General features: G+C 38.6%; 1 protein-coding gene across 1 annotated transcript in view; it reads right to left on the bottom strand.

Annotated features, from left to right (window-relative positions):
- Positions 1-4921: 4921 nt before the first annotated feature.
- The window catches only part of LOC106603676 (protein turtle homolog B), a 200400-nt gene continuing 178844 nt past the window's right edge, over positions 4922-26477 (bottom strand). The window contains exons 19-20 of the mRNA XM_014197639.3: positions 17494-17624; positions 4922-16411 (exon numbers count right to left, since the gene is read on the bottom strand). Of these exons, the coding sequence (XP_014053114.1) occupies positions 16197-16411; positions 17494-17624 (346 nt within the window). The 3' untranslated portion in view covers positions 4922-16196. The remainder of the gene's footprint in view (positions 16412-17493; positions 17625-26477) is intronic.

Below are 26477 nucleotides of genomic sequence, written 5' to 3' on the forward strand. Positions count from 1 at the left end.
TTCCTGACGGGTCGCCCCCAGGTGGTGAGGGTAGGCAACAACACATCCGCCATGCTGACTCTCAACACGGGGGCCCCTCAGGGGTGCCTGCTTAGTCTGCTCCTGTATTCCCTGTTCACCCACGACTGTGTGGCTGCACACAATTTCAACACCATCATTAAGTTAGCTGATGACACGACGGTGGTAGACCTGATCACAGGCGATGTTGAGACAACCTAGAGGGAAGAGGTCAGAGACATGGCAGTGTGGTGCCAGGACAACAACCTCTCCCTCAACGTCGCCAAAGACAAAGGAGGATTGTGCACTACAGGAAATTGAGGGCCGAGCACGCCCCCATTCACATCGACGAGGCTGTAGTGGAGCGGGTTGAGAGCTTCAAGTTCCTTGTGTCCACATCACTAAGGCTCTATCATGGTCTATACACAACAACACAGTCGTGAAGAGGGCACAACAATGCCTCTTTTCCAATCCAGGAGGCTGAAAAGATTTGGCATGGGCCCTCAGATCCTCAAGTTCTACAGCTGCATCATTGAGAGCATTTTGACTGGCTGCATCACCGCTTGGTATGGTAATTGCTTGGCATCCGATTGCAAGGCGCTACTGCAGTGGGTGCGTATGTCCCAGTACATCACTGAGGCTGAGCTCCCTGCCATCCATGACCTCTATACCAGGCGGTGTCAGAGGAAGGCCCTAAAAATTGTCAAAGACTCCAGCCACCAAAGTCATAGACTGTTCTGTCTGCTACCTCATGGCAAGTCTGGAACCACCAGGACCCTGAACAGCTTCTACCCCCAGGCCATAAGACTGCTAAATAGTTAGTCCAGGTAGGTATTTGGTTAACTATTTAACTAACTGCACTGACCCTTTTAGCACTAACCTTTTTGACTCATCACTTACGCTGCTGCTACTGTTTATTATCTATCCTGTTGCCTAGTCACTTTATTCCTATATATATGTACATATCTACCTCAATTACCTCGTACTCCTGCACATCGTTTCTGTACTGGTACCCCATGTATATAGCCATGTTATCATTACTCATTGCGTACTTATTATCACTTTTATTAAGTGTTAATACTTTTCTATTATTTCTATATTTTCTTTCTCTCTGCATTGTTGGGAAGGGCCCGTAAGTAAACATTTCACTGTTAGTCTCTACCCCTGTAGTTTACAAAGCATGTGACACATAAAATGTGATTTGATAAAGCAATATCGAATTGATGTGGATGGTTCTGGTGCTTATGTTGTGAAGACAGCTGTCTACCTGATCTTACATGATTGATGTGATTTTGTTGCCGTCCGACTATTCTAAAGAACAAGGTGTAACCTAGCTTGGCCTAATTATTTCTCCATGATTTTAACTTTAGCAGCTCGTTGCACATTGCCTTTTATCAATCTGTGCACTCCTTAATCTGGGTACAGGTATTGTGTACTTAATGATGACTGACGACCATTCAAACATGAATACATGTATGATATTAGCTACATTTGAAGTTATTATCCCTAATTGTAAAAAAATTTAAATAAATTGGGGGCCCCACAAATGTTTTCATCCCCCCTGTGGCAAAACCCAAGCTCTGCGCCTGGTTGAACATATCCAATCCTTTGATATCCAAGTGCCTGTTGGGGCCATCCTGCTCCACTATCAATCACAGACAACAGGAAACATGTTTGTACATAACAAGTATCCCCTGTTAAGCTGCATGGGCTGTCACACATTCTTGATGTCTTTGTCTCATTCCTCCATGACTGAATCATAATTTCATACCAAAACGCAAAACATCCATACAGTGGCAGCTAAGAATGACTTCTGTCACTCTGTGCATTTCTGAACACAATTATCCAACTGATTGATTAATTGCGATTCATGTTACAGTCAGTGAAGCAGGATGACAAGTTCTCGTTTGTGACGGCATGTGTAAGTAGTGTGCACTTTCTAAAGCTTTCCATACATTCCTGGGGGAGGCATTGGTCTGCCCAGAGAGCACAGGAGAAAGGGTGGTAAAAACAGTATGACGCAAGGCTTTTCTTCAGCACCATATACAGTACATGTTTGTTTCTCTCTCTTTCACATAAAAGGAAATGTATCAGGGAAATTCATATAACAATAATACCAGAAGATGAGGTGCAATTAACCCTCTGGGTGCCTCTTGTTTTTGTGAATTATTTATGTAGAAAAGCTAATAAATAAGTTGTGTCAGTAAACGAAAAAATGAAATATATATAATTGAAATGGTTTGGTTTCAAAGTCACTTTGAAGGGAAATATAAAAAATGGTCTATAAAATATGTTTTGAATGGACAGGTACATTAAATGCCATTGATCCATTTGCTTTGAAATCACTCCAAAATTATTTTATATAACACAAAACAATACTCTAACTAAAAAGTGATGTAATATACATCAGTAAACCTACTGCAAATTTCAACACCAAACATACCAGTACACTAGAAATAAAATGTTGTCTGTTTATGGAACGTTTTAGAATGTCTGGGATGACCAGAAGTGAGGAAGTAGATGGCAATACATTCTAGTTATTGTGTCTGTGCTGGCAGATTTACATGCTAGTATACCCTGCTCTCAAGTGGCCTGTTGGCCAGATGATAGTAACATCTCTATGTGAAGATATCTACAATGAGGCATTCTGAGGTACTGAGTTGTCTCCGGCTTCAACCCTACTGTGCTGTAGATTTAATTGAATGTTACCCAAAAATTCAGAGTGGGAGACCAAATAAGGATGGGACAATATTTAGCTAAGTACATCTGAACAGTCCTTTGTACACTTGTATTGCATTTAGTGAGGCATAATGATGTGAAAAGATGGATGGCATGGAATTAAATCATACACAGAGGCTACACTAAAAGGGTTAACACTACTACAGTTGAGTGCTTGTAAACTGACTTGTCAAGCAGTGTTGTGCAAACCTGTAAAAAACGTGTGAAACTGTATAATGACCACCAATACTTTGACATACAGGACGGAGCACTCAATGTCTCATTTTGTCCAGCATCAACACCCATGTACTCTGTACCAAGAACGACATGGGAGTCATAATAATGAAATGTCTTTCCAATCTATGGCAACTTGGATTCTCATAAAATGGACACTGAGGATGTAAGTCCATCTCATCTGATTATTCCCTGAAGCTACAACACAAATTCCTCCGACACAGCAATATCCATTACAAACAGTAAACGCACACACTAAAAACAATGAATCTATGCCAAATAATAAGTACTTTTTCTTGTTTTCTTTGATCAGCAACGTACCTCTACACTGTACTGTACCTGTACTAACGAACAATGGGCCTATGTCTAAAGGTTTACCTAATTTGATATCCTACTAAATTGTCAATAAATTTGCTATCTTTGTATGTCAAATACCATAACAAATACAACGTCAGTACAACACCAAAAAGGGTTTGTTCATTGCCCAAATGTCTAACCACAATGTACAGTTTCAGGACAGTTCTACAGTAGACTACAACATTGTTTGTTGGTAAAAAAAAAAAAACAGGGTGTTCACAAGGTGTGTGAAGCAAGGAGTTAAAAACCTCTTAAGGATCCGCCCCCTTTTTTTCAATTTTCGCCTAAAATGACATACCCAAATCTAACTGCCTGTAGCTCAGGACCTGAAGCAATGATATAATTTAAAAGGAAACACTTTGAAGTTTGTGGAAATGTGAAATGAATGTAGGAGAATATAACACATTAGATCTGTTAAAAGATAATACAAAGAAAAAAACATGCGTTTTTTTGTGTATTTTTTTTACCATCATCTTAGAAATGCAAGAGAAAGGCCATAATGAATTTCTCAGCCCAGGCGCAATCTATATTTTAGCCACTAGATGGCAGCAGTGTATGCACAAAGTTTTTGACTGATCCAATGAACCATTGCATTTCTGTTAAACATTTTGTATCAAGACTGCCCAAATGTGCCTAATTGGTTTATTAATACATTTTCAAGTTCATAACTGTACACTCTCCTCAAACAATAGCATGGTATTGGACAGTGCAGTTAGATTAACAAGAATGTAAGCTTTCTGCCAATATCAGATATGTCTATGTCCTGGGAAATGTTCTTGTTACTTACTTTTCTCATGCTAATCGCATTAGCCTACGTTAGCTCAACCATCCCACGGGGGACCCACCGATCCTGTAGAGGTGTTAACTCACCACCTAAAGCACCACAAAATGGATTGATAATAGCACCAGTTGTTGTCAGAATGTGTGCAATGGAATTACAAAGTCAATATGCCCCACTTATGGGTCTCTAGAAAATGTTACTGTAATCTTTATAGTCTGCTGCAACTCTACTAATCAAATCTTTGCACCTATTGAGAGCTAGAGGCAGAACATATACATTACACCATAAACAATGTGGCTAAATTGGAAACACACTTACTTTGCTGTCATAAAAACATTAGGAACCCCTAAAATTGTTTTTCAAAGCAGCATTGAATATCTGTTACGTACACATATGCTGTATAATATCTCTGATTGCACAATCTGTTGACTAGAGGAATATAGATTACACATACAGTATATTGTAATCTGCTGCTATACAGAACGCAAATGAACACCTGCATGAAAACTTTCCATCTTTCCAAAAGCCAATTGAGTCTAAGACAAGATACAGGGTTCTTGAGCGGACCAGCAGTAACATTTGGAGTTGAGGATCTGTGGCAGTCTTGGGAACAGACTGGTATAATGATGGACCTATTGTAGAGCCACATAGTTATTCATTATTCCCATTGGCCAAGCTAGCCATGTTAGCGTATCCCAAGATCAACTTGTCAGGAATTATTAATTGCAGGTAAAATTAAGTAAAGAATTAATTCCAGTGCTTTCCAGTTATGCTTAACATTTTGTAAAACCCTGTATCTTTATCTTAGTCTGTAATAAACCGATGACACTTGCACCCTTTTTTTTATATTTATTTTGTTTTGTACAGAACTGAAATGGTTTGCCTCAAAGGCATTTCTGTGTCAGTGGAATATAAATATTCTCTATTTGTATGATTCTGTTTATCTAAAAAAGCAACAAATGGATATAAAAATAAAAATAACAAATAATACACCATGAAAACCATTGACACCAAATGTATTCTATATCTGTTTGATTTATAATACTAAATAATTAAAACTAATTTGTAGTATTTAGAATAATTCAGTCACTCACATAGAGATCTAGTGGTCTGCTACTTGTCACAATGTACCACTGAAACAGACTGTACACTACTCAGTTCCCACTCACTCTGCAATATATTCTGTGTGTATCATATTCTCATGTACAAAAAATATATATGACAAGTTATGCTTTTTTAAAACATTATTTACACTGTGTTTGCATCTGCTGTAGTCTTTTGAGTCTTAGCACATTTTTCTTTAACTAGGCAAGTCAGTTAAGAACAAATTCTTATTTAGAATGACAGCCTAGGAACAGTGGGTTAACTGCCTTGTTCAGGGGCAGAACAACAGATTTTTACCTGGTCAGCTCTGGGATTTGATCTAGCAACCTTGCAGTTACTGGCTCAATGCTCTAACCACCAGGCTACCTGCCACCCCAAGTAACTAGTAAACCCACAAGGTTGATTGTATTTCATACTGTACATCTTGCTTGGCCTCAACTTGACTGTGTACAGTACAGTACTGTGCAGTGTTTTCAAATGTCATTTTCTTGGGGTGGCATAATGCTTTGGTATTTTGTTATACAGCTATGTTTTGGTTTTTACATAATTTTGTGAGGAACTCAGATTGGCGTATGGGAGATTACCAGTGTTATATTCAAAATAACAACATATGTGTGCTCTACCAGATGAAGTAAAATTCTGAAAATAATTACTCAAATAAAACACTGTCCTTGAAAACTTGTGTTTTAGCACCAGAGGTTCTTACTCTACAGACTCATTTAATGAATTAGGCATAGAACAACCATCAAAGACCAAAATACATAGGGGCTTTACAATGCTCTGTAATGCTCTATGCTCTGCTATGAAGTAGTAGCATTACTCCTTGGAGAAAGCAAACCACAACTGCGCTCGTATCTTAGTTCAAACCAAATAAGAAAAAAGGACCAAACATCTCTTCCATAGAGCAAACAACTATGATGACAGTTCCTCTTACAAGGTGTTACTTTGCCGACCCCTAGGTTGCAAACAATATGACCGATATTAGATGACTTCTGAGTATGGTCCAGATACACCAGAAAAATAGCTATTGCTATACTTGACAGACAGTATCATGTCATTGTTAACTGTGAAATGTACAGCTGTACAGTTTAGATGTGGGCCACTACAGCATGTAACTGCTTGTATATCTCCTGAAGTCATTTACGCAAATGCCCCAAATATCTGTAAAAAGATAAAGGGAAATCTCAGTTACACATGATTGAGTAGGTGAAGTAATGCACTGTATAATCAGTTTAGCTATGGTTGTTTGTAGCTCAGTTGGTAGAGCAAATTGCTTGCAAATTATAGGATAGTGGGTTCAATTCCTGGGACCACCAATATGTAAAATAAAATTATGCACACATGACTGTAAGTCGCTTTGGATAAAAGCATTTGCTAAATGGCAGATATTATATCATTATTATGATACAGTCAAATCAGAGTGTATTCACACACAACACACAAAAGCTTGCTTATTACATGTCATATTAATATTCAGAGTCATGAAATGTCAAAAAAATATATCTATACATATTATTATTATTAAAACATTTAGACTTGACTTGAACTTAAAGAATGCATTTCAGCATTATAAATGGTACATTGATTAGTCCGTGGCATGATTAGGCAGCAACTTTTTTTGTCTTATTCGCTGAACTCAAAATTACAGCAAATATATTAGGCTAGCATCATATTTTCGCCAAAGATAACCAATCATTGGTTCACAACCCCTTGAATGGGAAGTGATTCTGTTCAGGCGATGCCATTTAAATAATTCCAATTCTCTCCAGAGCCACAGATTTTCAACCTCTGCCCATTGTGATACACAATAGTACTCTCTGCTTCAAATCCCAACTGTGGGAGACGTGGATCAATGTATGTGCTTTGATTGCATCTTAATGTTGGCAAAACGCTATTATTTTATTCAAAGGTTCAGGTTAGTCGGTTTTGTGATTTCTAAATCCTTCTCACGTGACACCACTCTGCAGTCAATATCACCACTCCACTGACTCAGTATACTGGCAATATATGTATAATATTCCCCAAAATATTGATGATTATAATGACCTCTAAATTAGTGTTCTTGTTTTTTTACATATCCTCTCTTCTCATATATATTCAGTATTGTATATGCATTCCCTCTTTTCACAGCAACATTCAGAAACTTGAACATGCAATGATCTCTCTGCTATACACTATGTACATTTTATCCATATCCATTGCACATTAAATGGTAAATATATTTATATTTTTAAGAGGGACATTCTACTGCTCCCCTTCCCTCATGCTTTACAGTATTTCCTTCATGTTAAAACTCTTTAAAAAAAATCTGCCTGTATGCACATCTCAAAAAGTATATTTTTCTCGTGTCTTAGGCCTTGGGAAAACCATTCATTTTTAAATAACTGTACATTCTGAAAAATAGCAAAGGGCTTATTCCCTCTATCTGGAGATTTATGGTCAATATTTAAACTTTTTGAATGTTGGTGATTATTAATGTGGTTGCTGAAAGCAAGAGCACTACTGTTATTTGACATACTTATTTAGTTATGTGCTACTTATCAACTTTGGAGAGGTGTTTATCATCCTCTCTACATTCAGCTTACATAACAGACGCATGTACAGAAACAACAGAATATGACGCACAGAGCCCTTGCCAGCCTTGGGGATATTCTACAAATATCTACAAAGGGTCCGTCTGGGTGGAGAAGGCAAAAGGCCAGTTTGCATTATTCAGATTTCTGCATTATTCTGCTGATACTTTAAGGGTCACAATATATCGTAAATGTAAATGTGTAAATATAAATACAGTTGAAGTCGGAAGTTTACATACACCTTAGCCAAATACATTTAAACTCAGTTTTTCACAATTCCTGTCTTAGGTCAGTTAGGATCACTTCTTTATTTTAAGAATGTGAAATGTCAGAATAATAGTAGAGAGAATTATTTATTTCAGCTTTTATTTCTTTCATCACATTCCCAGTGGGTCAGAAGTTTACATACACTCAATTAGTATTTGGAAGCATTGCCTTCAAATTGTTTAACTTGGGTCAAACGTTTTCTACAAGCTTCCCACAATAAGTTGGGTGAATTTTGGCCCATTCCTCCTGACAGAGCTGGTGTAACTGAGTCAGGTTTGTAGGCCTCCTTGCTCGCACCCACTTTTTTCTATAGGATTGAGGTCAGGGCTTTGTGATGGCCACTCCAATACCTTGACTATGTTGTCCTTAAAACCTGTTGGGGCTAGGGGGCAGTATTTTCACGGCCGGATGAAAAACGTACCCAATTTAAACAGGTTACTACTCTGGCCCAGAAAATAGAATATGCATATTAGTAGATTTGGATAGAAAACACTCTGAAGTTTCTAAAACGGTTTGAATGGTGTCTGTGAGTATAACAGAACTCATATGGCAGGCAAAAAACCTGAGAAAAATTGAATCAGGAAAAACTACAGTGACATAGGATTTACGTTGCACCTCCTAACTCTTCCATTGGCTGTCAACAATCTTTAGGAACTGGTTTCAACCGTCATCTGTTACCGGGCAGAAAATGATGGCTCAGTCAATCACTGGCCAGTCTGAGGAGAGTGTCTTATGATGCGCGTGCACATGACTTTGTTGGTTTTTTATTTTTCTTCTGGGATGAACACGTATTGCCCAGTTGTAAAATTATCGCAATTTTACGTAAAAAAATACCCTACAGGATTGATTGTAAACATCGTTTGACGTGTTTCTACAAACGGTAATGGAACTTTGAACATTTCGTCTATGGATTTGCGTCCACGCCACATGGCATTGTAAAGTGTTCTGGATGGGTCAACAAAACGGACGTATTTGGACATAAATGATGGACTTTGCAGAACAAATGAACATTTCTTGTGGAAGTGGATGCCCATCCGAGTGCATTCCGCCGAAGATCAGCAAAGGTAAGTAAATATTTCGAGCATATTGTTAGAGATTTGTCGACGCCGTGGTTGTAGGCTAACTGTATAGCTTAGCATTGAAGGCTAAGTTCTGTACTCAGAATATTGAACAATGTGCTTTTTCCGTAACGTTATTTTGAAATCTGACAAACTGGTTGCATAAAGGAGTAGATTATCTCTAATTCTTTAAATAATTGTTATATATTTTTTCAACGTTTATGAGTTCTTCTGTAAATGAATGTGCCTATTCACCGGAGGTTATGGGGAGAAAACATTTTATGAACATCACGCGCCAATGTAAAAATTGGGTTTTTGGATATAAATATAAACTTGATCGAACAAAAAAATGCATGTATTGTCTAACATGATGTCCTAGGAGTGTCATCTGATGAATATTGTCAAAGGTTAGTGCTTAATTTTAGCTGTATATCTGGATTTGTGATGCTATCGTGCTTGGAAAATTGCTTTTTTTTTTTTTTTTTTTGCTGAGGTGCTATGCTAAAATAATCAAATGTTTTGCTTTCACCGTAAAGCCTTTTTGAAATCGGACAATGTGATTGGATTAACGAGTAGAGTATCTTTAAAATGTCGTATAATACTTGAATTTTAATTTTGAGATTATTTTGTTTTGAATATCGCGCCGTGCTATCTCACTGGTTGTTGTCCAACCAATCCTGTTATCGGGATTGTATCCTCAAGGTGCCATTTTGCCACAACTTTGGAAGTATTCTTGGGATCATTGTCCATTTGGAAGACCAATTTGCGACCAAGCTTTAACTTACTGACTGATGTCTTGAGATGTTGCTTCAATATATCCACATAATTTTTCTCCCTCATGATGCCATCTATTTTCTGAAGTGCATCAGTCCCTCCTGCAGCAAAGCACCCCACAACATGATGCTGCCACCCCCGTGTGTCACGTCCTGAGCAGTGTAAGAGGTCATTTTCTATAGTAGATGGGTCAGGACGTGACAGGGGGGTGTTTGTTTGACAGTCTGTGTTGTTATTTCTATGTTGTGGGTTCTAGGTTTTCTGTTTCTATGTCGGGTGTTGTTTGGGGTTGATCTCCAATTGGAGGCAGCTGTTTCTTGTTGCCTCTGATTGGAGATCGTATTTAGGTAGGGGGTTTTCTTATTGTATGCTGTGGGTTGTTAATTTTGTGAGTAGTGTATGCCTGCTCTGCGTCACGGCTTTCTTGTTTTGTATTTCAAGTTTATTGTATATTGCATTAGTTTCACGATTGAATAAAAGATGTGGAACTACGATCACGCTGAGTATTGGTCCGATCCTTCTGAAAGCCCTGACATCGTGCTTCATGGTTGGGATGGTATTCTTCAGCTTGCAAGCCTCCACCTTTTTCCTCCAAACATAACGATGGTCATTATGGCCAAACAGTTCTATTTTTGTTTCGTCAGATCAGAGGACATTTCTCCAAAAAGTACGATCTTTGTCCCCATGTGCAGTTGCAAACCGTAGTCTGGCATTTTTATGGCGGTTTTGGAGCAGTGGCTTCTTCCTTGCTGAGCGGCCTTTCAGGTTATGTCGATATAGGACTCGTTTTACTGTGGATATAGATACTTTTGTACCTGTTTCCTACAGCATCTTCACAAGGTCCTTTGCTGTTGTTTTTGGATTGATTTGCACTTTTCGCACCAAAGTACCTTCATCTCTAGGAGACAGAACGCGTCTCCTTCCTGAGCAGTATGACGGCTGCGTGGTCCCATAGTGTTTATACTTGCGTACTATTCTTTGTACAGATGAACATGGTACCTTCAGGCGTTTGAAAATTGCTCCCAAGGATGAACCAGACTTGTGGAGGTCTACAATTGTTTTTCTGTGGTCTTGGCTGATTTCTTTTGATTTCCCCATGATGTCAAGCAAAGAGGCACTGAGTTTAAAAGTAGGCCTTGAAATACATCCACAGGTACACCTCCAATAGGCTAATTGACATCATTTCAGTCAATCAGAAGCTTCTAAAGCCATGACATCATTTTCTGGAATTTTCCAAGCTGTTTAAAGGCACAGTCAACTTAGTGTATGTAAACTTCTGACCCACTGGAATTGTGATACAGTGAATTATAAGTACATAGCCCATCTATCTACCTCATCCCCATACTGTATTTATTTATTTATCTTGCTCCTTTGCACCCCAGTGTCTCTACTTGCACATTCATCTTCTGCACATCTACCATTCCAGTGTTTAATTGCTATATTGTAATTACTCCGCCACTATGGCCTATTTATTGCCTTAACTCCCTTATCTTACCTCATTTGCACTCACTGTATATAGACTTTTTGTTTTCTTTTTTTCTACTGTATTATTGACTGTATGTTTTGTTTATTCCATGTGTAACTCTGTGTTGTTGTATGTGTCGAATTGCTATGCTTTATCTTGGCCAGGTCACAGTTGCAAATGAGAACTTGTTCTCAACCTGGTTAAATAAAGGTTAAATAAATAAAACATAAGTGAAATGATCTGTCTGTAAACAATTGTTGGAAAAATGACTTGTGTCATGCACAAAGTAGATGTCCTAACCGACTTGCCAAAACTATAGTTTGTTCTCAAGAAATTTGTGGAGTGGTTGAAAATCAAGTTTTAATGACTCCAACCTAAGTGTATGTAAACTTCCGACTTCAACTGTATGTACTGTGTAAATAATGTAACAATATATTACTTTAGTTACTTCAGTTCGTGTTTCAATGTTGGCATGTGTCTAAAATGACCATGATCATTCAATAGGTTTCTTTTAGCTGACAAGGTTTCTGACTGGGATGATGGTTCAATTCAGTGAAAGAATTGTGCCATTGTAAATCAGAACTGGTTTCTCTCATAAACAAAGCTAAGTGTCAATAATATATTACTTGAAGAAGTTCCTATAACTTATGCTTACTTAAAAAGTAAAATGGGTATCTGAAAGAGCCTCAGGTTTTCAAAGATGAACTAAGCCTTAAGATGTTTTTGGTAAACCAGGCCCAGGATAATAGTTGAGATTTGATACTCTATGAGTTACCTCGACAATTATATTAATGCCCTAAGGCAGTATTTTTCTTTACCTGAGCCACTACCAATTGCTTTTGTGCAAGTAGTCAGCCTTCTGGAAAAAGTACTCTACATAAATATCATTTTCATATATGAAATCCAAAATATCAGAAAATATATATACGCATATATGTAATTGCATGCATATATTGTCCAATTTATTTAAAATATATACTTTTTCATAATACATTGTGCAATATATGCTATAATTGAATGTAGAATATATTTTTATATATTTAATATATTTTCTATAATAGAATATGTTCCTTGCATTTTCGATCGTCATATTTATATAATTCTTCCGAGGGAGGGTTTGAAAATAAATGCCAACAACTTGCATTCCTAAATAATCAGCAGATACATATTTTTTTGTAAACAATTTGAGAAACCATAACATATTTCTGAATGTTATTGCCATAACAAAGCACCTTGATTTTGATTTAACGTATAACAAAATTGAATTGAAGCTTATAGTGTCGATAAATCCTGTTGGATCAGCACAAATGAAGGAATATTTCAAAATCATCAGTCTAGGAAGGGAATAGTATGCTAATTATTTAAAGTATCAGCCTATACTGTGAGTATGTTAACATGCACAGTAATAATTCGATATTAAACTGATTATGGCAGTAGGCAGATTATGCCATAGTCATGTAAACACCTTTATTCTGCTTATCTTAATCGGCATAAGGTCAAAGTCGAAGTAAGCATACGTCGATTAAAACAATGGTTTTCTGGGAAATCTTTCAAATCATTAGGACATGTAAACACCTTAATCGGCGTTCCAGCAGTGTATTTGATCTGCGCATGCGCTAGCACCATCCGAATGAGCCTCCCTCTTTAGCGCGAGTGAAGTGAGTTTGGAATAAATGTATGTATGCATCTTAGACGTAGTTTTCACATAGAAACTTTATATGTCCGAACTCAGAATCAATATGCTTCCCAAAAATAACATGGTCGCTGTGGTAGAACGTTTATTTTGATTGACGATTTTCTGCATTTATCAGAGTGCCATCAGGCAGCCTGATTTCAGATGTGTCCATGTAAACAGGATTATTAGGGAAATCGTTCTTCTTGAAAATATGTAATTTTTTAAATCAAACTATTATATTATTCTGACTATCCACAATAATCATATTATTGTGTGCATGTAACCGTGCTCAATGTCATGTGTTTACAAGTGCAACGTGGGGAATTTACTGATAAATAGAATATCCTGATCCTGCCGACTACGCCAAATGTAACACTCGGGTTCATCCAGTCATGTACTGTCAAACAAAAGTCAAGAAATTGTGGCCATTTGACACAAGTTCTAACTTGTTCCTCAGTTGAGGTTTCTCACTTGAAGTCTAACAGAATACACTGTAACCTGGCTCCATAAAACCATAGTAGAATAACTTTGAGAGGTTCTTCTTAAGCAATTTTTTTTTGTCTTTCTTTCAACTCTTTAAGGTACATGACTAGGCATCCACAATATGTCATCTGTTTATGATGTAAAATACATATTCAGGAAAAGTATATAAGTTCTACACGCCAAAAAATAATCATAACATGAGCATTGCCATCCATGATTCAGACTCTCTAGGACTCAATGTACACATCCAGCTTAAGAAGCACCAAGATGGATGTTGAAAGGCGTATGGTTGTATTGCACCAACCTTAAAACATCAAGTATGATCAATTACAGTATCATTTCATATTTGTGGTAGCTGTCATTCCTCTGAAATTACTAATCTCTCTGCAAGTAGAAATACCACTTTCAGATTTGGTGAGTTTGTTAGCACCTGAAGTTGCAACTCTTAAAGGAAAACTCCACACAAAAACTATATTTTGATATTGTTTCATTAGTCCATTGTTGACAAAGTCCCAAAATGTTGACTATGTCAACAATGAAGTAATGAAACAAATACCAAAACATCGTTTTCTTTTGGGGGGGGGGGGGGGGGGGGGGGTTTACCTTTAAGTGCCGTTATTGTACAGTATCAATAAGATACCCAATGAGGGAAATGTGTTAATATACCCAAATCAAAGTGCCTGCTTTACATAATTCAGAGAAATGTCAAACCAACAGTGAACCAAACAGTTGAACCAAAACATATGAGCAATTAGTCTCAAGTGCACAGCAGCACCTGTGTTCCTACATGTATGGGTGAAACCATTCCAAACACCCCTCTCCTTTTCTAACTATCACCAGATCACCCCCCATTGCCATGACACTCACAGTTCAGCCTTGATGAGCTCAGATATGTCTATATCGACATGATAATACATGTCAATCTATAAAAAAGCACCCTTCAATGACAGAAAAACACATTTTAAAAATAAAAACATTAGCAGCTCTGCATAGCCGTTATTCCACAAGAAGCTCCTCCATTGATCTTTCCGAAGGAGAATAGACAAGTGTCGAGACATTCTCCTCATCACAGCCATGTGGAATTCCAAGCACATGAAGAGAAAAAGATGCCAAGGCTACAAATAAAGCAAATGGCCATCAAAGGCAGTTACTTTCATAAACAATTGAGAACCCAATTACAAAAAAAGACCCCCTAAAAAGAAACAAAACTGAAGGAGGCAACCAGAAGAAGCCCTATAAAGGCCATCATAAGCCTCCTATTCATCGAATCAGGCCCATATGAATGAAAAAATACTATAGTATACTATGGCACAAAATCCTATCCTCCTCTCATTACAGTACACGTGATGTTTTTATTGATTAAGGAAGTTGTAGTATTTTTGGCATTACTATAGTACTTTTTAAATAGGATATGGAGCCCTCGGAACTATTCACAACGCTACAGTAAGTGTAATAGTAGAAGTGAAGATGGCATCAAATAAAGAGAAAAACAAACATTATTTAGGAAAATGGCAAAAGACAAAATTTTGCTCCAGTGCAAACTCCTTTCCCAGACGATGATACACCCAAAGTCCAACCTGAATAGTAACTGTGTTGTGTAGAGTGTGTGAGGTTGTATGCCTTGAGAGATGTAGAGTAGCCTACAGTGTAGTACCTGTTCTGTTCAAATGGAGCATAATCCCAATTTAATCCCTTCCCCTCGCCCTATTCGAAATAGATCTATGGGCTTTTGTGCTTACTTTATGACAGATCTTCCCCATTAGGGGAATTACTCACTATTCCTTTATGGGGTTAAGGGAGAATACAATTGAATGAATGTTTATACAAAATAACTAAACTGTACAATCACCTTCTAAATGATTCCAAGAGAATACTTGATGATGGATAGTGTATGTCCACAACATATCAAATATGTAAAGCATAACATGCTCCATTTCCCTAATAGCCATTATGAACACTTCAATTATGGTGTGTCAAAAGACCAGAGCCTATAGGGATATATTTTTGATCAGCATGATATCATTCTACAACTTACAGTAGACCTACATTGACCTAATCATATTTAGGTATATATTGTGACCAGTTTGATTTTTACATTTGGAGTTATTCAAATTGTGTCAAATTTCAACAAAACCCTGCTTAAATAAGTTATTAGATCATAAAAAACATACACGCCAATACAGTTGTGTTCAGCTAGCTGAGCCTCGTTGCCATGTCCTGTGCTCTGAGGTATATTTTGTAGGATGTGAGTGAGAACCCTGTGTGGATGGGAGAGTCTCTGGGAGGTGATAGAGGGCTAGCAGAGTGAGGCAGGTGAGGATACTCGGGTGAGCAAGGTGCTGTAAACTGAGACCTAACTAGGCTTCATGGGCCGTTTTTACAATGGGCTAAGACTGTACTGAAGTATAAAGATGAGATAGAAAATGAAAACCTCAGACGGGTCCTTTTCCAAATGGTTAGAACATTTGTTTCAAAGTAATCTATGTTGTAGCACACAGTATTGCTTCCCTCAAATTAAATGTTTTGCACTGGAGTAAAACTTTGGAAACATTGGATAGCCACTGTTTAACTTTCAATTTATTTTAAAAAAGGAACTTAAAACCATTGATTGATGCTGGGGAATGAGCAACGCTTTAGACTGAGAGCTCGTTTTCCAGGTGGGGTTTTGTGGCATTTTGGGGGAAGAATGTAACCTGACTCCCCCACAGTGTCAGAGGAGAGTGGCATGGTCTGGGTCCATGTTATCCATGCTGGCCAAAATGGCCTTCCGGTCCTCCCGGGGCGGGCGGCGGTACAGCAGAGCGGAGAAGCGGGCATACGGGTCCTGTCTGACTGGCCGTTTCTTCTTCTTGCGGAGGTAGAGAGCTTCTTCGGGCTGGAGTACCTGAGAGGTGTAGTCCTGCTGGGTCTGAAAGGTGGAGACACCTGGAGGATGGGGATAGCGACATGCAGGTCAGAGGTGAGCGAGCCCTAGGTCAGGATAAGAGGGCAGAGGTGGAGTGTAAGGGTCCTGAGTGCTATAAGACAGACATTGGGCCGGAAGGTGAGGCATGCAAAACACACAGGAAACCATGGGTCAGAAAACAGGGTGGTTGAATTAGAGAATGAGCACAGTTCCAATCCAAGGTAAATACTTTACACTGTACCACTCACCATACCATAACACCACATTATGGTTATTTGCACACAATACTCTAGGAGAGTAGGTACTTCCCAATCAGCAAAATGTAAACGTTACTCGGGTTACATCATCATAATGTCCCCATCCTCAATAATAATAAATTAACACATTTGGATGGCTACAGTAAGCTTTAGGTTTAGCAAATGCTAGCTAGCCAACAGTCCATAAAATGCATTTCAATGCCAGATGAATGACACTTTTGGTTTGAATGTTTCAATTTCATTAAAGGACTTTTACAATGTGGCACCTACATGTTTAGAACCAAAATAAGGTAGATACAATTTTTTTTATCTTACAATGGTTCAAATAAGTTAATGAGTTAGAAATGCAACATGAATAAGTGAGATGTTGAATTGTATGATTCAAAAGATAAATTGCATTAACTGATCATCTACAGTCATTTGATACCTGTGTAAGTATTATTAGAAATGATGTCATGACTATGGAGAAAGTTGGTGTAAAAGTTAGGTTTCTGGAGAACTGCAGAACTCATTGAGGGAACTACCTTGGTGTTACCACCACTACAGCTGGGTATCAGAGATGGAGAAAATATCACACCATGGTACCTTATCACACCATAGTGGCGTGCCGCTGAGGAGATAGCATTGTATGATGCATATATGTAATTTGATTGGCGCCTGTAAAAGAGAAAGTCCTTGTTAATCCTGTTGTGGTGAAGTCTCTAAAAATATATATGGCTACTGAAAACAAATCTGAGTCTGCCAGACACAATTTCTGTCAAAAGAGCGGTATGCCACAAAATGTGCATGTTAATCAATCATTGTCTAACGTCAGGACCATACAACCACAACGCCAGAGGACTCACCTGTTTTTCTTCTGGACTTGGAGTTGTTGTTGTTGACCACCATCATCTTCTTGGCCTTTTTAATACGTTGGTATCTCAATGCATCAAACCTCTCAGACCCCGCAGGGGCACTCGGCTCACCTCGACGATTTCTGAACAAAAAAGGAGGGAGAAGACACGTAACCCTGAGGAACATCTGTCTACTGGACCTCTCTGTCTGCATGAGAGGCCCTCAAAGTCCAAGGATCAAACCTTATGAATTCAGCTTCACATTACCTAACGTTTGGAGCAATGTGACACACCTGAGGTTTCTGACTGAAAAAAGCCAATAGTTTGGCCAAACGAAATCAAGAGGTATGTTTGTGTGACTTGAATCTAGGGTGTTCCTGTATTTTACACAATCTGTTCTATGATTTGTTAAATAATATCATAATCCTTGTAACAAAGTTGTGATGCGTCAATTTATCCCAAGGTGAGGTATACAAGATTATTACAGTGCTTAAACATTTAGAAAAAATATTTGCATATGTTATTTTCAGAGGGGAGTGACTTTTTTTATTAAAAATAAACCATATGAACGGAATTTGATTTCAAGCTTAAGTGTAAATAGCAACACTTTTTTATGGTTTATTCTACAATTTCTATTCTGAAAATAACAGTTGCAAATCTGAAACAATATTGTCATTTGTAGAACATGAACGAGTATTCCTATCCAGATACCGAGGCACATTAAAACGGTAGCCCACAAATTCTGTCACCAACACACCAGTTTCTCACAAGGCACGGAAAACAAATAGCATTACAAAGGGGCTGTCCTCCAGCTGTGGCTGCAGAGAGAAATTGAAGGCTGTTAGAAGAGGGGGAAAATCACAGCTGAGCGACAAAGCATCATCAATATGTATTCATAGACATGGATACTGTCTACAATGGGCTTCACCATGCTGACAGGGAGAGATGGCGGGAGGGGAAAATGGCTACTTGGGAACAGTCACATAACGAAAAATAAGCCAAAACCAAAATGAAGCACTCGGACAACAAATGTAACAAGAGTTTATTCAGATATTTGTTTTTTGGGGGGGAACTGAATAGCAATATTTAGCGATGGCATGCATGGCAGTTTGCACATGGAACAGGACTTTAAAGGGGAATACTCTGAAAAGTGGTCCTGTATGGCTCAGTTGGTAGACCATGGCGCTTTCAACGCCTGGATTGTGGGACTGATTCCTGGGGCCACCCATACTTAAAATGTATGCACATATGACTGCAATTCGCTTTGGATAAAAGCGTCTGCTAAATGGTATATATTATATTATTATATAAAAGCACTTCATAAGACTGTGGAACTAAAACCAGGGGGTGCTTGGTCCCCCTCACACCCTGGGCTAATGCTACTTTCCCCACAATATCAAGAAAGTGTGTCAACAGTTGTGGAAGGACACTTGCTTCACATGGTAGTGAGAACTGTTCTGCAGTCCAAACTTACAAGTGTAATTAGGTTATTTGCGTGTTTTGTTTCATACTGACTGGAGTTAAGGGAGTTCAGTCTGCCAATCATATAAAATATTTCCTAAGAGCATGGGTCCAAAATATTTAATTGCTGTATTATACAAAAGCACCTTAAGTAAGAAAGGATAGTATGTCTACTGCTTGAGAGGAATGCTAAGAATGTAACAAGTCAAAGAGGACATAACAAAGTGCCCATTGCCACAACCCACAAGACTAGACGAGAGAGACAAGCTACTACAGCCTAGACAATCTATAATATAACCTTGGGTAGGCTTAGAAAAGGGCTATTACAATTGTAATTGTCTTTGTCAGATATATATATATTTCCTCTGATATCTACTGCTCATTCTTAATGAAGACACAAAAGAAGGCACAAAAAAGTAAGGATAAGTGCAGCTAAGCTGCCAAAGTAACACCATTATACATAATAATGCTTCTGTAGTCAACAGAACAGATAACATTTTTGTCAGGGCCTTGCTTGTGCAAGGACTTTCTTTCAGCTTTTTATGTGTACCTGTCAGCTGTCATGGTAGTTAACCAAAACAATCTTAATCGAAAAATAACTAGTGTTGTTAGCGTACATCTCAAGCATGCAGCTGTGTCAGTGATACAGTGCCTTCAGAAAGTGTTCACACCCCTTGACTTTTTCCACAGTTTTTTGTGTTACAGCCTGAATTTTAAATTGATTAAATTGAGATTTTTTTTGTCACTGGCCTATACACAATAGCCCATAATGTGAAAGTGGAATATTTTTTCTGAATTTTTACAAATCATTTAAAAATGAAAAGCTGAAATGTCTTGAGTCAATAAGTATTTAATCCCTTTGTTATGGGAAAGGGGGATACCTAGTGAGTTGTACAACTCAATGCTCTCAACTGAAATGTGTCTTCCGCATTTAACCCAACCCCTCTGAATCAGAGAGGTGCGGGGAACTACCTTAATCAACATGCACAGCGCACAGGGAACAGTGGGATAACTGCCTTGCTCAGGGGCAGAATGACAGATTTTTACCTTGAGGATTTGATCCAGCACCCTTTTGGTTACTGGCCTAATGCTCTAACCAACAGGCTACCTATGGCAAGCCTACATAGTAAAAATGTACTTAACAAGTCAAATAATGAGTTGCATGGACTCACTCTGTGTGCAATAAAAGTGTTTACGTTACTTTTGAATGACTACCTCATCTTTGTACCCCACACATACAATAATCGGTAAGGTCCCTCAGTCGAGCAGTGAATTTCAAACATAGAGTCAACCACAAAGACCAGGGAGGTTTTCCAATGGCTCACAAAGAAGGGCACCTGTTGGTAGATGGGTAAAAATTAAAAAAGCAGACATTGAATATCCCTTTGAGCATGGTGAAGTTATTAATTACACTTTGGACGGTGTGTCAATACACCCAGTCACTACAAAGATACAGGTGTCCTTCCTAACTTATTTGCCGGAAAGGAAGGAAACCGCTCAGGGATTTCACCATATTTTCAAGCATAGTGGTGGCTGCATTATGTTATGGGTATGCTTGTAATCGTTAAGGACTGTGGAGTTTTTTTCTGGATAAAAAAAAGGAATGGAGCTAAGCAAACAGGCAAAATCCTAGAGGAAAACATGGTTCAGTCTGCTTTCCACCAGACACAGGGAGATTAATTCACCTTTCAGCACAAGGCCAAATCTATACTGGAGTTGCTTACCAAGAAGACAGTGAATGTTCCTGAGGGGCCAAGTTACAGATTTGACTTAAATCTACATGAAAAGACCTGAAAATGGTTGTCAAGCAATGAGAGCTTGAAGAATTTTTAAAATAATAATGGGCAAATGTTGCACAATCAGGTGTGGAAAGCTCTTAGAGACCTACCCAGAAAGACTCTGTAATCGCTGCCAAAGGTGTTTGTACAAAGTATTGACTCAGGGGTGTGAATACTTATGTAAAAATTATATTTCTGTATTTCATTTTCAATAAATTTGCAAAGATACAGTACTAGTCAAAAGTTTGGACACACCTACAAACTTCAAGGTCTTTCTTTATTTTCACTATTTTCTACATTGTAGAATAGTGAAGGCATCAAAACGATGAAATAACACATAGGGAATCATGTAGTAACCAAAAAAGTGTTAAACAAATCAAAATATATTTTATATTTGAGATTCTTCAAAGTAGCCACCCTTTGCCTTGATGACAGCTTTGCACACTCTTGTCATTTTCTCAACCAGCTTCATGAGGTAGTCACCTGGAATGCGTTAAATTAAACAGGTGTACCTTGTTCAAAGTTAATTTGTAGAATTTCTCTCTCTTCTTAATGCGTTTGAGCCAATCAGTTGTGTTGTGACAAGGTAGGTGTGGTTTGGTAGCCCTATTTGGTAAAAGACCAAGTCCACAATAAGGCAAGAACAGCTCAAATAAGCAAAGAGAAATGACAGTCCATCATTACATTAAGACATGAAGGTCAGTAAATGCGGAAAATGTGAACAACTTTGAACATTTCTTCAAGTGCAGTCGCAAAAACCATCAAGCGCTATCATGAAACTGGCTCTCATGAGGACCGCTACAGGAAAGGAAAACCCAGAGTTACCTCTGCTACAGAAGATAAGTTCATTGGAGTTTACTGCACCTCAGATTGCTGCCCAAATAAATGTTTCACAGAGTTCAAGTATCAGACACATCTCAAAATCAACTGTTCAGAGGATACTGTGTCAATCAAGCCTTCGTGGTCGAATTGCTGCAAAGAAACCACTACTGAAGGACACCAATAATAATAAGAGACTTGCTTGGGCCAAGAAACACGAGCAATGGACATTAGACTGGTGGAAATCTGTCCTTTGGTCTGATGAGGCCAAATTTGAGATTTCTGGTTCCAACTGCCGTGTCTTTGTGAGTAGGTGAACAGATGATTTCCGCATGTGTGGTTCCCACCGTGAAGCATGGAGGAGGAGGTGTGATGGTGCTTTGCTGGTGACACTGTCAGTGATTTATTTAGAATTCAAGAGACACTTAACCAGCATGGCTACCATATCATTCTGCAGTGATACGCCATCCCATCTGGTTTGCCCTTAGTGGGACTATAATATGTTTTTCAATAGTACAATGTCCCAAAACACACCCCCAGGCTGTGTAAGGGCTATTTGACCAAGAATGAGAGTGATGGAGTGCTGCATCAGATTACCTGGCCTCCACAATCACCCGACCTCAACCCAATTGAGATGGTTTGGGATGAGTCGGACAGCAGAGTGGCGGAATGCAGCCTACAAGTGCTCAGCTTATGTGGGAACTCCTTCAAGACTGTTGGAAAAGCATTCCTCATGAAGCTGGTTGAGAGAATGCCAAGAGTGTGCACAGCTGTCACAAAGGCAAAGGGTGGCTACTTTTAAGAATCAAAAATCAAAAATATATTTTGATTTGTTTAACACTTTTTTGGTTACTACATGATTCCATATGTGTTATTTCATAGTTTATTCTACAATGTAGAAAATAGTAAAAAATAGTAAAAATAGTAAATAGTAAAAATAAAGAAAATCCACGGAATGAGTAGGTTTGTCCAAACGTTTGACTTGTACTGTATGAAAAAACATGTTTTCAATTTGTCATTATGGGGTTTTGTGTGTAGATCAGTGTTTCTTAAAGTATGGGTTTCGACGGGACCTGTTAATGGTGGGTCGCGACGTAAATGTATAATTATTTTATTAATTACTGGAATTGATTTGGCCAAGCGCAACTGCAGCTCTCGGTTCATTGCGCTCTCTGTTTAGCAGCGGTCTCTGCTCAGTTTGGCAGTTGCTTGAGTGGGAGAGGTAGAGGGAGATGCCCGTGTGCTTCGCGGTTTACAGGATCTTTTTCGTGCAGTTTTCTTGAAAATCACTCCACGACCCACACGCTGCAGCGCTGTCGTTCAAGCCACTGACTTGTTATTCCCACTCGCCATCACTCACCGCTGTAATGAAATGGACTCATGCTAGCCACAAGTTCTGACTGAGCTCAATCGTAATGAAACGCAAATACAGTGATGACTTTTTGTCTCTTTCATACAAACTTTGAGAAATAACGAGGAGCGCATTTTTTTTAGGCATAAGGGCAAAGAAATGTACCGATATTTACGTGGGGAAGTGCTTTGTAATGAGTCTCAAAACGAACAAATTAATAAAACGACACGTCCTGACCAAACATCCGGGCACAACATGACGGTAAACGCAGGGAGTTATTTCAGAACAGGGCAGAATGCTTCAGGAAACTGCTTCGAATGTGGAAAAGTAAGTCAACTAGCAAGGCTTTGTTGTCATTTTATAACAGGTGATGATAGTAGTAGTAGATGTGAGTTTATCTTTCAAACAATCCCCTGGCCTTGTAACGTTACACAGCTAATAGCTAACGTTACCCAAAGCAAGGTAACTAGCTCGTGATAGTGCAACCCTAAGAAACAGTACAGATGAAGATGAAAAATGATCAGGCCTACTGTACAGTTTACTGTATAAATTATTGTTGAAAACAAGTCTAGCTTGGAACTGTTGCTGTTAAAATACAAGTAATATTTTTTTTTTATTCTGAACTGGAATAAACCGATTGAAGCGAGATGCTTTTTGAGGCAAACACTCACACAGTTCAGGGTAGCTCATCTGCAGCAGGAAGCGGTCTCCTGCCTGACTGAGAAAGCAGTATATATTCTGATCCAGTTTGGCACCACATACCTATGCAAGTCAGGGTTCTCAAGTACAGAAACAGTGTCAATGCTGACCATGACCTCAGTGTTGCACTGTCAAAACTGAGCGCACCTCTTATTAGGTGTGTGTGTGTGTGTGTGTGCTTTCTGGTCTACATCTGTGTGATGTGATCAATCAGTTTATTCCAGGTCAGAATAAAACATATTAATTTTAACAGCAACAGTTCCAACCTAGACTTTCTATCAACAATAATTTATACATGAAGATGTACAGTAGGCCGGATTTTTTAAATCTGTACTCAGGGGCGAAAATCTGATATCAACTTTGGAGGGGACAATTACATTAAATTTTCTCAAGAGCAATTCCTGAGGGGGACACCAAAAGTAGTGGTGTAACACATAGCCGACATTGTAATATGGTAAATGTATATTGAGGAACCAAAGAAATAAGGTGTTTGCCGTACTCCTAACTACCGGTACCCAAAACTACACAACTAATCACAACAGCAATACCATTACCTTTAACAAATCTTAGTTCAGTCACCAGTTTAAGTTGAGAGTGGGGGTATCCATGGCATTTTCCAATTATGTTCCTATTTTACAAGTCAAAAAATTGAGAACCTTTCATAATGTTGCCAAACAAAGACTCAACAAACTTACCTGAGACTCCCTGTCTCTGCCAGTCTGTCCCTGCATATCTGTCCCCAACTCTGCTGTCTGTGTGCCATCTGTTGCCTGCTCTGCCTAATGACATCATTGTGAAACATTTCCATTAGAATTTCATTTCTTTCTTATGAACATTTTATCAACTAGTCTTTGAGATATTAGGCTACTAGGGTTCTTACTATGCGTTTTGGTGTATTGAAAAATACTCTGATGTCCGTCTTTTATTTTTCTGCCATTTTTCTACCTGGATGGCTGGCTGGCTACACACACAGTGTGTAGGTTATTTACAGTAGAAGATGGGCTTCTATCATCTTATCTTTTATCATTCTATTTGGGCTTCGATCTAAAAGGTAGCTAGCAAATGTGAAACGGATTAAAATGACAAGAGTTGACAGCTGTATGAGTTCACCATTTACACAACATATGCTGCAACCTTTTGTAATTTTAATAGTTTGTTTCATATTGGCTGGCTTCCAACAATAGCTGAATTTGCAAAGCTAGCGAGCACCAATTGAGTTTCAGTGGTGTTTGCTATAATCTTTGCTACCCGGGTTAAATAAAGGTGAAATAAAATAAATAAATAAAAGTTCACTTGCGACAATTTAGCTTTTGCAACGAGACCATTAAATATATTTAAGACAATGGTAGAAGAGAGTGTAGTTCTGTTCAGTTTGGATTTCAGTTTATCGCTAACCTTATCACAGGGACTTTGAAGCACTAACTTACATCATCTGCATGCTGATTCCATCTTTGACGACGCCACATAAATGGAATAGGTACTAGCTAGCTTAATAGTTAATATTTGCACGCTAGCTCTGCATATTCAGCTAGTGTGTGTGCGCGATTGACTGGATTAACCTCACGTCAGTTACGTGCATTGAGTGCCTTTCAGACAGTAGATACGACCTCTCTGTTACCTAGCAAACTAAGGAACTGGCAGTGGATCAAACCATTGTGAGGCAAAGGGTGGGGGGGTTGCAATCTTTTGAAACTTAAAAACGCGCTATTAAGTGTCTATAATCAGCACAATTGCTTTCATTGCGTATTATTAATATTATTTAAATTACATAGTTATGTTTCAGTGATATATTGGGGGGGACAAATCATATTTTTCCCAGGATTCGGGGGTCGTGTCCCCCCCGTCCCCCCCGGGATTTCCGCCCCTGTCTGTACTGTTACTTAGGGTTGCACTATCAAAAAGCCTGTGTGTGTGTGTGTTCTGTTATACATCTGTGTGTTGTGATCAATCCGTGTATTCCAGTTCAGATTGAAATTATTTATTGTATTTTAACAGCAACAGTTCCAACCTAGACAGGTATGTAGGAGTGTATTTAATGGGGGAAAATAAACATGAAAATATATTTATGGGTATTTCATTGTTATTTGTTTTTGTCTATATTGCATTTTTTTAGGCATAAGGGCAAAGAAATGTACTGATATTTACGTATACTTGCATATTTTACTAAGCTTGGGTCCCAGGAAAACACAGAATTTCTAATTTGGGTCCCAGGCGGGAGATCCCCTGGTGTAGATGGTTGAGGAAAAACATCCATTTTGATTTCAGGCTGTAACACAATAAAATGTGGAATAAGTCAAGGGGTATGAATACTTTCTGAAGGCTTTGTATGTGTCTAACCTCCAAATCAATTATCATAAAGGGTGACATATGCATATTTATGTCAGAATGCATACATTATTGCAGACTGTAGGACTCAAAATGCATAGTACTTTGAAAAAAGGAAAAAAAGGAAATGAACTGCAAGTTGATTGGAGTAACAAACTAAACAAAGCAAGACCGGAAGACTCGTATTCCCCTTTAAAGGACGAGGTGATTCAAAGCCCCACCTGCTGCCCCCCCCCTTTCAGACATGGATCCAACCCTTACCTATTGTGGTGTAGAGGACCTGGTCACAACAACGCTGCCCAGATAGCTGAGATCAATCAAAAACAAAGCAGGTAAGACTCCAGGAGCTATCAAGAACGACCAACTGCCCCTAATCAATAATGATGGAGACATTGCAACACATGAAAGCGGACAGATCCCTGCAACACGCTTCGCCCAACAAGCCTCCCTGGCAGTCAGACCTGGGATGTCCTGGGGGAAAATGGAGGGGTGGGTGAGGGATGGGGTTGGGGTGGAAGGTTCAGGGAAGAGGCAGTTCATGCAGTCAGGTTACAAAGGATGAG

The sequence above is a fragment of the Salmo salar genome, chromosome 04 (assembly GCF_965601325.2).
Source record: "Salmo salar chromosome 04, fSalSal1, whole genome shotgun sequence".
Taxonomy (NCBI): domain Eukaryota; kingdom Metazoa; phylum Chordata; class Actinopteri; order Salmoniformes; family Salmonidae; genus Salmo; species Salmo salar.